Here is a 15,805-nt window from a genome sequence, read left to right as displayed (position 1 = left end):
TCATGTTGTTTGATAAAAATAATTAAAATGTCTTTGCGAACTCTTGAAAATTACACATCAATACAGTGTAGCACATAATTATTCATACTTTTCAATGAAGTAAGATTCATTTAGTCCTCTAGTCTACATGTTCCCAAACATAGACCTCCTTTGTGATGATCTGTTTATGAATTCTTTCATAAGCTCTTCTATATTTATCTTGTCGACCTCATCTTTGTGAGTGTGACAAACTGCCACGTGGTTAAGGCGGCACTGAAAAGCTGCGTTCACATTCGCAGCTGGATACTGTACATTCAAGCAAAATTTTCATGAGAAGAAACACTTCACTAAACATCTGCTGGCTTGTTTCATGCATTGTACAGTAAGCATCCTTCACACCTTTAAGAGATACTGCTTTTGTGGTTCCTTTTAACATGGGCAACTGAAACTCGAGCCATTGTGCAAAGATTTCTGGATAGAAGTTTATAACCGAGTTGTCAATCTTTTCAGATGTGATCATGTTGTCAAGTGCCAAATATTGCCTCAAGTCGTTGTTGTCTGCATTGATTGTGTCCACAAATTCAAAATATTGGCTTCTGTAGTAATCTCTAGCTGTTGCAGAATGGTGTGCTGAGTCATCACCTGTGATCCTTCTAGAGGGTCTGCGAACGTGTGGAAGTTCAATAGGCACCAGATCCAGGGAAGTTACCTTTTTCTCAGCTTCATCAAATATCTTGTTGTAATTTTCCTCTGTTCGCAATACCCGCAATTGCTCAACTGTCATTGCAGATGCTTCAATCATGTCAGATACTGTCGCTGATTTTGCTTGGAATGCTCGGTTTAGTTCCTCTAATGCAGCTAATGGATGCCGAGCCATCAACAATCCTAAAACTGTCTTTCTTTGTCAAATCTGTTCAACAAACCTCGTGCTTTCACTGCTACATCTGATTTTTCATTTGCTAATTCAAAGAATTAACAATGTTGGCACATGTAATTGCAGATAGGCGGCACAACCAGCGTGTTGGACACAGTGGACGGATGTATTTAACTAGACCATTGTGGCTGTCTCACGATACAATATTTTCAAAGATTGTCTTATATTTGCCTGACCTCTGAAGCAAGACACCAAGTTCATGTACCCACTGGATAGAATCTCAAACACATTCACAAGCTTCAACTGCATGCTGCATTATTAAATTAGCCTTGTGTGCTCTTCAGTGAAAAAACAAATTTGACGGTTGCTTTTCTTTTATTTTTCCTGGCATCCACTGTATGCACCACTCATGTTAGTGGCTCCATCATAAGTTTGTGCTCTTAATCCTGACAGTGGTAAATTGAGTCTAGTCAGTACGTCAAGTATAGTCGAGGATATTGTTTCACCAGTTGTATTGGAAACACTGTACAAACTAAGAAATGTCTCATGGACGTCAAGGTTCTCATCTACGTATCGTACACATATTGCTTCCTGTTTGGCACCTGTAACATCTTCAGTGCTATGAACCATTAATGCAAAGATTTTATTTGCTGCACTTCGTGTGCTATGTTCCTCAGTATTTGATGGCTGAACATCTCCATTATTTCATTCTGAGCTTGGGGTGATGCGAATGTGGTTTTCTTTGACAAGTTGTCTATCAACTCAGGATCTTCCTCTTCCAGGAGCTTCATTAACTGCAGGAAGATCCCCTCTGTATCAGTATGTCCACGTAATGCTATACCTTGACGCAGTAAGAAACGTAAACTTCTGAATATTTTGGCTAGACTTCTTTTGCATTTTACATTTCGGCTACTGAAAAAGCCTACATCTAGGCCTAATTATGTAATTCCGATTGGTAAGAACACGAGAATCACAAGAACAAACACACAATTTGTAGGCTTGTTATGCAATAAAACAATTCAACAGACCAAACTGTAGGAGAGGATGATTGTATGCACCATATCCCCCACCTAAAATGAAGGTGGGATATATCCCACCCATCCCCCGAGGATCTACGTCCCTGTAAGTTAATATACATGAGCATGCGTGGAACAGTTCTAAAGTGGTGACATTCTGCTTTTATCTCTTGGGTGCAACAAGTTGGCATAAATCATGGATCACAAAGACCTAACTAACCACTGTAGCTTTTACACTTACTTGATGAAGTACCGTGCCACGGTACGAGAGTATCATTAGATCTATATAAACAACCATACCATTTTCTGTGAAGTTTTTGAACACTTTAGCAATGGAAATTGAATATGGAATGATTAATCGGTAATGTACATAGGCAAGTCTTGTGAATTCGACAAATCTTTTCAGAATAGAATGCTGGGAGGCAATCTTGATAAGTATTTCCTTCAGTTACAAATGCGCACGCGTGAGTGTTATAGTAGACTTAACGGAATTATTTACATATTACGACAGAGACAATATATTATACATGCGTTTAGGTGTGTGTTAGTAGCCAACACCCAAAGTCGACTGACTCGAATATCTTCATTTTTGGTACGGTAACTGGAAACAGTATGACCTTGTACATATGCCATTTTATTTTCGGATTTTTATTCGAGAAAGGAGAAAAACTGAAATAGGGCACATTTCCTTGTTGTTGTTTTTTTTTGTAAAAGAATTTTGACACAGTTTTATCAATTATTACCATCCACAGAGCAGAATATGTCGTTAGGGATTTAATAACAAAAGAAAAGAAGAAGGGTAATATTATGTAACCTTGTTCTTTGTTTTTGGTATTCTTAACGGTAATTCTGAACTAACTCATTTGAGACGAAGAAAAATAACTATGATACTGAATTGAATAGGAAACATTTCATGAAACTAAGTTTACTTATTATTATATTTGTAATTAACACAACTACGCTGTCTAGTTAAATAAATCCTTTTAAAATAATTACTAGACGATTTACTTGTTTTAAATTTCGCACAAAGCTACTCGAGGGCTATCTGCGCTAGCCACCTTTAATTTAGCAATGTAAGACTAGAGGGAAGGCAGCTAGTCATCACCACCCACCGTCAACTCTTGGGCTACTCTTTTATCAAAGAATAGTGGGATTGACCGTCACATTATAATGCCCCAACGGCTGAAAGGGCGAGTATGTTTGGTGCAAAGGGGATTCGAAAACCGTAAAACTTTATATTGAGATAGTGCTGTATGGTCGAAATCTCTGCTGTACAGTGTGTAGGGAAAATACCTCTCCCTGGACAATTTGTTTTACTGTAGGTTGTGTTGTTTCAATTACATTTCATTATGTCTATGCTAGTGATGTTGAATGGTATTTTTTATACATTTATAGTACTTAATTTTACTGAATTCGCAATAATAAAGAAACATATTTTCTATAGTTATTTTTACCCCATAATTGTGACGTAGTTGTTTTAAAGTTTTCTACATGCAAGCTCTAAATAACAACACAACTGAACTCCAGTCACGATCCTTGAGCATATGTTTCGAAACATTGCAGGCTTACATAAGATATACACAACATTATTTAAATAAGAACAAAATAAACTAGGCGCCTCCCTCGCTTGTACAAACCTTTGTAGCGTGGCGTTAGGTTCTGAGAAAGAGTTGTCGCTTTTATAGACAACATGTTAGAAATAGTTCCATATGTTTTTTTTTCCATTATGGTCACACGTAAAATGCTTTCTAACCGGTAATGTTAATCACAAATGTAGGAGATACGTTCATAGAGATTTACCAAATGCTAAACGCCTACTCATGTGAACTAATTTGTTTTATTTTAAAAAAAATGTTTATTTTTTTCTGAACACACGAATATAGTTTGAGCGTGTAATTTTTCATAGATAATTTTTAGTTTTGAGATGACAAGCTCTATTCACAGTATAGCACGAAAATGATGTTTTTCAGTATGTCTTGTTACGAAGTGAAACGCGTGGTTAAATCATTTGGGCGAAGCTTTCGTATGCCAGTATAGGTAACTTAGTTGCGACTTTTGACATCGATAAAAATATATTTTTTTTAAGTGGATATTTATCAAGGGAGCTGCGTGGTCCATTATTTCTTTTGAAACAGTTATCGTTTGGAAGAGCACAGTGTCACATTCATGTGTGTACATATTCACAGATGTGTAATTTGAACAACCAAACCACAGAACATTGATGATGAAACATACACAACCAACCGACACAAGTATCAGAAAATTTCAATGTTTATGAAGAAGAAACTAGCCAATGAAGTTAAATATTGTATCATCATACAGTAATGAAACTCTTGCTTATATTTATGGCACTGGAAAATCTTTTTTATTACGCGATTTGCAATCCCCAAACTTCGCGAAATTTTTATCCTGTGTGCATGTAGATTTGTAATAGGTGTCACGATTTTCTCGCTTGTCTTCTGTTTCTCGTCACGGAGAACTTCTATTTTTCTCCATTCTAATGTTATTAATGTTGTAATGTAAATGTTCGCTCCATGGAGGTACGGGTTATTAAGATGTGCCTGAAACACGAAACAAAGTTTCAAGAATGTAACGTAATGTTTTCTTGTATATATATAAATATACTAGTACTATCTAATTTATAACCATGTAACTACTTCGCAGGGTTTGAATAAATCTTCACTCAAACTGATAAGGACGTTCCTTAGGTTCATGCAAGGAAACATTCAATTTTTCAGTTTAGCATTTTACGGCTTGTGACTTGTTTTTTTTTGGGGGGGGCGTTTTGTTTTCTTACTGCTACTTTCCCTATAAATGGATTTTCACGAAATTTGGTATGGATGTTAATTGGGTCCAAGGAAAGATACATACACATTTTAAATTTTGTGTGTTTTGCTGTTTTTATGGGCGATTTTTCATTTTTTTTTACAATTATATATAATGGAGCAACTTTGTGCTCTAAGGTAATCTTTCATTGATCATTAATTTACACAACTTCCATCCAAGGGATGGGCACTTCATCTAGCAAATATAATTCACTTGCTGTTCACTGTCAGGTACATTTTAATTTCCTGATCAACAGACCTAAGAAATAAAAGAAATTTGTTCATTGAAACATAGCTTATTTTGTATCCAGATGATATACACCTGTCTTTATGCATGGCTTAGTGGTTATCGTATTTGATCTCAAATTTGAGGGTCCATTGTTCCCATCTTATTGCCCCAAAGTAGTTCTCAGCAATGAATTTAAAATTGAGTGTATTATAAGAATGTCTAAATCCCATTATTCAAGTAAAATAGTCCAAGAATTGTTGATGAGTACTATTTTTTAGTTAGTTGCATTCCCTCCTCTCTGTCAGTTTAACATTAGTATTAGCTAGTGTACATAGCCTTTGTATGATTCTGTACAGAGAGTTAAACTAAGAAGCACAAAAATAAATGTGTTATAAGATGGACGTTACAAGTTTAAAGCTGGATGATCAAACCCAATATTATTTTGAAGCTTAAGACAGTTATGGTTAATTACAATGATGTTTGATCAAAATGTTTGAAGTAATATGCTTTCAGTTGTGAATAAAATCCCACAGATGAACACTTGTATTTTTAACCACACTTAGATGGAGCAGATAGTCATAATGTAGAGGTTGTTTTTTAGATTAAGTGGCTTAAAAATAGCTACACCACAAGGGGCAGAAATTATTATCTGGATGGTTGGTTGTATGTACATCCCAGCATTTAATTCATATTTATCATACATGTAAACACATACACACAAATTTATACATGTATTCTATTATTTTTTATGAAAGATTTTTAATAGTCCAAAAGTTATATATCATTTAGAATTTTTAACTGTTTTAAATTTACTACTACATTGCAATCTTTATTTTTTACCACGTGGATAAGTGCAAAATATCCACTTCCCCTATACACACACATTGATGTAGATTACTTCTCCTTAACCTGCTATTGAAGTTATGTTTCAAATTAATTCCTTTGCATCTCAAAAAACATTATTGAACTGGTTCCATAAAACTTGAATATAATTTTAATATGATATTACAGAATTGAGAAAAAACAAGACAGCTGTACACTTCACAAATACATAATTTATTCATGACCATGGTTTTGCTACTAAAAGGCATCATCAGGTACAGATTCAGATGTTTTGTATGTTTAAACATGCATATGTTTAAACAAAGAATTAGAAATGGCCTTGACATTCATCTAGAGACAAGTGGGTTAAAAAATTTGGAGGATCTTAAGTTGGTCTGGTCATTTATAGCTTTTCTTTTTCAACTATCAGTTATTTAGTAATATATGTCTTAGAAATATGAATGTATTTTATTTGTCAGTAATAATTACATGTAAGACTAATATTACTTATAAACGTAATGTATCATTATTATTGAATAAAAGTGACTTGACATACCAGTTGCCATAAACAAGTTTTGAAACATAGTAAAAGCTACTAATGGATTAGGAAAGTTTTCTACAGTATAGAGAATTTTAATTTGTTTGACAACTTATTGCACTAATTAGTGTTTTTGTTTTGAATTTCTCAGTTTTTAGAATAAATCAAGATTAAAATAAATACTATTTAAAATTTGTTGTTCTATTTTTTTAATTATCAAAATCTAGGTATAGAATTTTGTCATTTTATAATAATTTACAATTGTAACTAGAGCTAATTGATGATAAAACCTATGCCACAACTTGCTTTAAGTTTTTACACACTTTTTTCATAAAAGCTCATTTAAATTTGTGAGTCATATGCAACCCATTCAATAGCTTGAAGTTTAAAAGACCTTTTATTGATAAGAGATTCAACCTTTTTTCTTTTTTCCTTTTTGAATTTTGTTCATGGGGCTAGGTAAGTAGTGAGAATGAAAATCAAGTATATTACACAGATCTGGATTTATCATATTAATTAATCATCTTCTGATTTTACTGATAAATTTTATCGGTGTTTTGACATGAACAGTGTTCTTTTTTTTATTAAAGAATTTTCTTTTTCTTTTTTTCTACTTAGACTTTCACTGCATGGTGTAACTCCCACCTTCGCAAAGCTGGAACTCAGATTGAAAATATTGAAGAAGATTTCCGAAATGGTTTGAAACTTATGTTGTTGTTGGAGGTCATATCTGGAGAAACACTGCCCCGGCCAGACAAAGGGAAAATGAGGTTTCACAAAATAGCTAATGTCAACAAGGCTCTTGATTTTATAGCCAGCAAAGGAGTTAAACTTGTGTCCATTGGAGCAGAAGGTATATTCATAATTACTTGTACTGACATGTTTTGTTTGTTTGTTTTTTGTCAAAATGATTTCCATCTGGTGTTTATCTGCAGGAATGATTATGAAGTCATGTAGTTACTAAGTGCTGATACTGTAGAAGCACTGATGTAAGACATATGCAGCCACTAGAAGGCAATTTCAGAGATTTTAGGGTTTTATGTGACTAGAATGAAGTGTTGTACATGTTACATTTGTAGCCTATTCTTTGAGAAATGTTTTGAAAACAGCTATATACACAAGTTTTTAATTTTTCAGTTGTTCACTGTGTATATTCAGACTGGCTAAACCTAACTAAGCTTACATAATGTCTTATCATAGAAGACAATTTCTGTAACTTTTAAACAGTAAAAATTTAAAATTGTGAAATATTTACTATTATATATTTATTTTACTATCAATGTTTGTTTCACTTCAATATATATTTAGAAGTGCATGTAACTTATATTGTTAAATCTGTATTGTGAAATTCCTGCCAAACCTTGTAGAAAATTCTTGATTGTAACATTTAACAATGTATATGTAAATAGTAGTATTGTTGTTTTAGGTGAAATTTCTAGAATCTCACCTAATGCATATAAAAAATAATCAACAGAATGTGCCAAGAGATAGTATATTGTTGGTTTGCTACAGTTTGTATGCTTTAAACCTCATAAGCTATGACTGTGATTAATGCTTATTAATTAGGAACTTAGGGATATTTGACCAGGAACATTAATAGATTTTGAACATCGCAAACCATTTTACATCAGCAGGTTAATATTGGGTGTTAGTATTTTTACAAAGGTGTTATATAACTTCAGCTGTCAAAAACTCCTGTATGTTCAACAAAGGGCTGGGTAACTGCCCATTAAGTGAATTATACCAATATCAACTCAAAAATAGTTCACTTATCGTGAATAAGGAGGATATACGATCTCAAGGAAGTTCTGGATCAGATAGAAGGCTCAGTGTTGTTTGTAAATTTGTAAAACTTGTATAGAAATCATTATTTGTAATAACAGTTATTATAAGTTGCATTATTGCTTGACTATTAGAATATATTTGTATTAAGAAAGAAAACTGTGTGTATCAATCTTGTTGGCAAATATCATAAATTTGATGCATCTTGACATTCAGTTAACTTCGGTTTCAGGCTATTTAAATCATAATATATAACATAATAAATTGGAGGCTCATCCAAGATAAATCATAAGACACAATAAATTGGGAATTCATGCTCAAGATCTGACCAGAGACAAAATTTGTTCTAAGTTAAAATTCAAATCATAATTCAGCTTATATTTATGAGTGCCAGAAAGATTTAATCATGTCTGATTATTAAAATTTTCTTAACACAGCCAACTTCAAACAACCAGAAAAGTATAACAAAAGTTAATTGCTCAAATACTGAATATTTAGAATTAGAAGTTAAGAAATCAATGAGAAAAAAAGTGAACTAAAAAGTATAATATTGCAATACTGATCAGTGATGATTTGTTATATGAGGAAGCATTTAGGTAATGCACTAGTGTCCACACTAGTGAGTTGGAATTGAGTGATGAAGATAAGTTAGAGATCCAGCTAAGACTCAAGACTAATTGAGCTTCAATGAGCCCTTGTCACAGCCAAGAAAAAGCAAGCCTGTATTGAAGTTGAAAGAAAAAGTAATTAGGTTGAAATAAATGGAAGTTAGATTGAACTCCAAATGGCCAAGGGCAAATGACAATTTTGAACTTAATTGGCATGTTAAAGTACCACCATCATACTATAATGGAACTCTTGCTTATATGATACTGGAAAAACGTTCTTATTACACAGTGTGCAACCCCCAACTTCACAAAATATTTATCCTGTATGCATATAGATATGTAATAAGGTCACAATTTTCCTATGATGGAGAACTTTATTTTTCTCCATTCTCAGGCTACAGATATGATGCCATGATACATTGCACATCATACTATAATAGAACTCTTTCTTATGTATGTACGATACTGGAAAAACTTTTTCATTACGAGATGTTCCTGTTTTGTCTCCATTTCCCACCATAGAGAATTTTATTCTTCTCCAATCTCAAGGTGCAGATATGATGCCACAAATACATCACGCATGGATATAATGCTTTGGTGCCACAAATAATCAACTAGTTCAATGTAAATGAAGTTGATGAATATTTTCATGATTTTGAGAAGGTTACCCAAATTGTAGAATGGCCCACCAAAATATAGTCATTATTATTACAGAGTGTTTTAACTGGTAAAGCACAAAAAACGTATGTTGCTCTCTCTATAGGAGATAATACAAATTATGATAAGGTTAAAGCAGCTATTCTCAAAGCACATAAGTTAGTATTGGAGGCTTATCACCAAAAGTTTCAAGGTTAATGGAAGCAAGATAATTAATTTTATATGAAATTTGCCAATGAAAAAGAGATTTATTTTGATTGATGGTGTAGTTCTATGCATATTGAGAACAGTTTTGACAAACTAAGACCATTATGTGCAACTGAGGAATTTAAATTTTGTGCATATGATGACCTAAAAAGTTGCATGGATGAAAATAAAGTGAAACACTACAGGAACATTTATAAATTTTGAACATTACAAACCATTTAACTTCAGTGGATTAGCCTCAGATGTTAGCATTTTACAAAGACATTATCTAACTTTAACTGTAAAAACTCACCTGGAATCAGTGAAGAGCTAGCTAGTTCTTCATCAAGTGAATTGTATTAACAGCATCTCCTTATTATTTTACTAATCATGAATTAGAATGTAGGATGTCAAAGAAGCTCAGGATCAGATAGGAGATTCAATATTGTTTGTAAGTTTGTAAAACTTTTGTATATAAATCATTACTTGTAGTAATTATTATATTATTGTTTGTGTATTTAAATATATTTGTATTAAGAAAGAAAACTGTGTGTATCAATCTTGTTGGCAAATATCATAAATGTCATACATTTTGACATTTAATTAACTTCTGAATTTAAATTCTAATTTAACTCGGTTTCAAGCTACTTAAGTCATAATATGTAACATAATAAACTGGAGGCTCATCCAAGATAAATCATAAGACATAATAAATTGGGAGCTTTAACTCAGTTTTAGGCTATTTCATTTTGTAATATGTAGCAAAACAAAAACAGTGTCATAGAAAAAACATCTTAAGATCTTATAAAAAAAAAAATCTCAGAACAAACTGGTTCATTCTTAAGTTTTGTAAACTTCCAGTTTATTCTTCTGTTCATCTCTGTTTTGTCTAGTTACTTTTTGACAAAACTATACATTCAGATCATTTTATTTATTTTACAGTGGCATAAAGAGTTTCTAACTGGTCATTTTTAAATGTTGCCTGTAGTCATTATCAAAGCACTACATCATTATTAATTGTTCAGACCACATGGTATGATATCACAAGAGTAGGAACAAAACCTTTGGTAATAAAATCACTAACAAAGAAGGAAAATCACATGACAAAAAGTCATGAACAAGTATGTTTTTAAAAGGTGGTGGTTCCTGAAAAACATATTCATTGGGATAGGCAGACAAAGTTTTAATAATGTACAAATACATCATTTACAGGCAGAACTTCTTGTAAGTATACAGAAATGAAACATTGAATATTGAAAACATTTTTTTTCTTTTCAAGGTATAGTGAATAAATTTGAGGAATTACAGAATATAAATTTTGAAATTTTTAAGTTAAAAAGTACTATACACATTGTAATGTGCATTTTTCAGAAATGTTTGCATTTGCAGTATTCAATTATTAAAACATAAATGCCACCTCTGGCAATTTGGCTTAGTGTATATAACAGTTAAAGAAGTATTAAGAAATGCAAGATTCGTGATAATCTTACATACTTGTGCCTGATCAAGCTAATAAAATTGTACAGTGAACTTTGTTAAACTTGTAGAAATGTGTTGAGTTAAAGCATGCTTTTAACCCTAGTACTGATAAACACATGCATTTCTAATAAACTAGTGGAAAAGTGCATTTAATTCTGTTAAAGTATTTTAAGGTTTACAAATTTAGCAGCTGATCAGAAGTCTGTATTCAGAAGCACACAGATCATCAAAGATTAACTCTTATTGAATACACTGTTAGTGAAATAAATGTCAAAGACATTCCAAGCTGTCCTTTTATGGCCTAATTGATTATAAAGAAAATGCTAAAGAAATTTTAGGTTACCAAAACATTCATCCTTTTGCCCAAAATTAGTTACTCCTCAGTCCATACAAACTTTAAAATGTTTTGAAATGAAACCATTTAGGGAACTTTTAATAACAGCTCATATCTGTAGCTCAGTATGTGATGTTGGGTTTCATAGTTGAACTGTTGCTTAGAAGTATTAAATGCAAGGTGTTGGGTTTTCAGTGCTTTGAGCTTTGAAACTCAGGTGAAGAATAGGAAATGATTATGTATAGCAGTGAATCCCATTACTCACTGTTGTGTGAAAGATCCAGAGCTAGGTATGACAGCTGTCTGAAAAATATAAAAATGATCGCATTGTCCTGTCTGTGAACAGTTGTAATGTCAGTTTTAATTGGTGTAGTTAGGTCTGCATAATTCTAATAGCACTGCACAAAAATTTTTTTGAAAAGTTTTTGATGATTTTCACAGGTACCTGATGGGTATGCACAAATATATTTTTGGTTTTGCTTCATCATGTAGGAACTCTGAGAAATAGACAGTTAACTGTTTACTGGCAATAACATATTTAATTGCATTTATGTTTCTGATACGCTATTAAGTTCAACATAATTAAAAGTGTTTTGCTCCTGATTTTCATTTGTATTCAATGTCCAGTGCATCACGTTGCAGTGTCCAACAGTAGTCAGCAAGAACTGACGCATTCCAGTTGCCCTGATATCGTTTTTCCATTGTAGCAATGTCCTGGTGAAACCAAGATTTTGATGAAATGGTATGTGATGTGCAAATTTGGATATGATTTTCATGATCAGCAGTCAAAAATCTATAATGAACACCCAACAGTGTTCAAGAAGCAAAAACTTTGTTGTGCAATGTAGTTGTAGGAGCTGTTATCTACCTTATGGAACCTTGCTATACTCCATAGTATGTCCAGCACTAGTTTGAGATAGATAACATCCAGAATATGCTTAAACCATCTAAAAACTCAAATGTAGTTGAAAATAATATTTTGGAATCATTTCAAACTTTACTGAAGGGGTCGAAGCAAAATTTCTCTTCATTTGGAGTTGCATTCCAATTAGATTGGCAGTCTCTTTCACCAAATATGTACCTATATTAGTAACAGAGTGTAGTTTGGATTATGAAAACAGATGAGTCCATTTCCCATTACAATGGGACTCCAGCAGTACAACTTAACATCTTCATTTTATATTTGTCCTGCCCCAGTAATTGTATAATATGTATCACATTTTCCTTTTTTTGTTTTCAGAAATTGTGGATGGAAATGTCAAAATGACGTTGGGACTTATCTGGACAATCATTCTTCGATTTGCTATTCAAGACATATCAGTTGAAGGTTTGGTATTATGTATAGTATATTCCTGATATTTTTATATACAAATATACAATAAGTTTACATATTTATACATACAAAGTTTGCAGCATGTTAGCATATTCGTAATTGACAAGTTCATCATACCTTAAGTTATTTATTATGTTATTACAATCAGAAATTATATAGAAATGGTTAAAGTTGCAAAAAAAAAAAGAAAATTATTATTGATCAAAGAATCTTAATCACTTAATGATGATTGTATAGCATTAATATTTACCACTTAGTTATTTTCCTTACATTGTTTTTAGTAATTTTTTGGTATTTTCAGATTTTATTATACTGAAACTACATTATTTATTTGTTGTTGTTTTTTAAGCATTTTATAAGTTTTGTAATTGTACTCAAATTGTACTATTGGAATCATTACTGCTCATAAAGTCATAAATTTTTAATTTTTTTTCCATTTCAGAAATGACAGCTAAAGAAGGATTACTTCTGTGGTGCCAGCGAAAAACAGCTCCATATAGAAATGTAAATGTTCAGAATTTTCATTTGAGGTATGAATGAAAGAAAAGATGCTACAAAGTTTTTAGATAATATAGATATTAAGCTCTGATTCCTAAAAATTCATGTTATTTTTAACAATTATTTAGCTAATGCAGGACTATTTGGCTTTAAAGTTAGTATGCTTGAAAAAGAAGTCGAGAATCCTATACCTCCAGTGTAGAGTTTCTGTGCATTAGGCTATACTAATTGATGTAACAACAATATTAGAATTTTCTTGTTTAAAAATACTAATTTTGTTGTTTTTGTGGATACTTTTATTTAGCAGTTATTATTTAATTTTTTACAAGTATATATATATATATATATATATATATATATATTGATCCTTAGAACCTAAGAGCAAACAGTGATGTCGAGAAAACCCACTTGTAGAGAAATATATATGCAAAAATGGCTCGTTTGGGTTGAGAAAATATTTTACGTAGAAGAGTGAAAAACGTTTCGACCTTCTTCGGTCATCGTGAATCGTGACAGGTCGAAATGTTGTTTGCTCTTCTACGTAAAATATTTTCTCAACCCAAACGAGCCGTTTTTGCATGTATATTTCTAAGAGCAAACAGATTACAAAAGTCATCAATATTATTTTTTCTATTTTTTAAATTACTTAGTTGGTGGTAGGTGACACTTAAGTGTGCATTAATTTTCACATTCATCAGAGAGAGATACAATTATATCTGTGTGTACCCATTTGCTTTTTTTTTCTCTTTACAAACTATTTAAGTGTTAATGAATATATGCTGAAGAAGAAGTTAAAATAATCATTTCCCTAAATTACTTTTTCAAGTTAATTTTTTCTGTCATACAGTGTGTATGAAGCTATACATAAAGATTGGAAGATGCTGGTTTTTCAAATAGTCAGTTTTTCTTTGCATCATTCATATTTTTATAATATGAAACATCATGATTTGAATAGATACTTGTATGTGCAAATATTAAATGCAGTCTAATGTTCTCTAACACAAAGCTATTTTGATTTTTTTATTGCCCCTAAGCATTGATAAAAAAAAATGCTCTGTGCATCAGAGTATATGCCCCAGAAACTTGTGCCACTTTTAAATATGTACTGCTGACCAAAATATTAAGGCCAATGAATATAAAGAAAAAATATGCATTTTGCATTGTTAGACTCAACCACTTATTTGAGTTGAGCCTTGAAAGATGAAAATAAGAAAAGGGAAAATAAAAATAGAACACTTTTTAGCATTTAATAGGGAAAATGTGAACACTATGAAATTAGCCTAAATATTAGCTGGACAAAAGTTTGAGATCATACGGAAACAAAGCATTAATCTGTAAACACGTAACGAAATTTAGTCATTTGTGTTCAAACATTAGGGTTGTCAACATCTCCCACTGACATCTACTGTGTTACATTGGGTAAAAACATGGCGAAGGCTAAAAAGTTGACAGAGTTTGAACGTAGCAGAATTGTCGAGCTGCAAAAGCAAGGTCTCTCTCAACGTGCTATTGCTGGTGAGATTGGGCATAGTAAAACTGCTCTTGCAAATTTCTTAAAAGACCCTGAGGGATACGGAACGAGAATTTCAAGTGGTCGGCCCAAGAAAATGTTTCCTGCATTGAGCAGGAGCATTCGACGGGTTGTCAGGCAAGACACCAGCCAATCGCCAAACCAGATTAACGCCCTTACGGACGTAGAATATAGCTCAAGAACAATAAGACGGCATCTACAAGAGAAAGGCTTTAAAAACTGTAAACATCTTCAAAGACCACATCTCCTTCCACACCATGAAACAGCTCAGTTAAACTTTGCTGAGAAGCAGCAAACATGGGACGTAGAAAAGTGGACGAAGGTTTTGTTCTCTGATGAGAAAAAATTAACCTGGATGGTCCAGATGGCTTCCAATGTTACTGGCATGATAAGAATATCCCACTGGAAACATTTTCTACACGACACAGTGGAGGAGGTTCCATCATGATCTGGGGTGCTTTCTCCTTCCATGGAACAATGGAACTTCAGGTTATACAGGGATGTCAAACAGCAGCTGGCTACATTGGTATGTTGGAGAGCTCCTTATTGACTGAAAACCTTTGCTTGTGTGGAAATGACTGAATCTTTCAGCAGGACAATGCTGCAATCCACAATATCCACAGGACAAAGGACTTTTTCATGGCGAAACAGTGCATGATCTTCGTGAAGCCATCTTCACCACTTGGAATAACATTCCAGCCAGCCTTCTGGAAACGCTTATATCGCCCATGCCAAAGCGAATGTTTGAAGTTATTCACAATAGCGGCCGTGCAACTACTTCTGAGACCTCTTTTTGGGCATTTCCTACCCTGTTTAGGACTTCTTTTTGGTATGGTCTTAAATTTTTGGACCAGCTAGTATTTAGGCTAATTTTGTAGCGTTCACCTTTTCCCTATTAAATGCTAAACAAGTTTTTTATTTTTATTTTCTCTTTTCTTATTTTCATCTTTCAAAGCTCTACTCAAATAAGTGGTTGAGTCTAACAATGCAAAATGCATATATTTTTCTGTGTGTTCATTGGCCTTAAGATTTTGGTCAGCAGTGTATGTATTGCATATGAGTATCTTCCACCAATAGTATTGCACAACTATATTGGTGCAGCTTTGATGTTCCT

The 15,805-nt window shown here is 32.7% G+C and overlaps 1 protein-coding gene across 6 annotated transcripts in view; it reads left to right on the top strand.

The window, feature by feature from the left end:
• The window catches only part of LOC143255631 (alpha-actinin-like), a 110,774-nt gene that overhangs the window by 18,418 nt on the left and 76,551 nt on the right, over positions 1–15,805 (top strand). For all 6 annotated transcript variants that reach the window (XM_076511629.1, XM_076511604.1, XM_076511639.1 and 3 more), the window contains exons 3-5: positions 6,902–7,136; positions 12,570–12,656; positions 13,105–13,192. In XM_076511629.1, coding sequence (XP_076367744.1) covers positions 6,902–7,136; positions 12,570–12,656; positions 13,105–13,192 — 410 coding nt within the window. The remainder of the gene's footprint in view (positions 1–6,901; positions 7,137–12,569; positions 12,657–13,104; positions 13,193–15,805) is intronic.

This window comes from Tachypleus tridentatus, chromosome 1 (genome assembly GCF_004210375.1).
Source record: "Tachypleus tridentatus isolate NWPU-2018 chromosome 1, ASM421037v1, whole genome shotgun sequence".
NCBI classification, from domain to species: Eukaryota; Metazoa; Arthropoda; class Merostomata; order Xiphosura; family Limulidae; genus Tachypleus; species Tachypleus tridentatus.
Note: the sequence above shows the minus strand (reverse complement) of the source record. Positions and strands in the feature narration are given on the sequence as shown.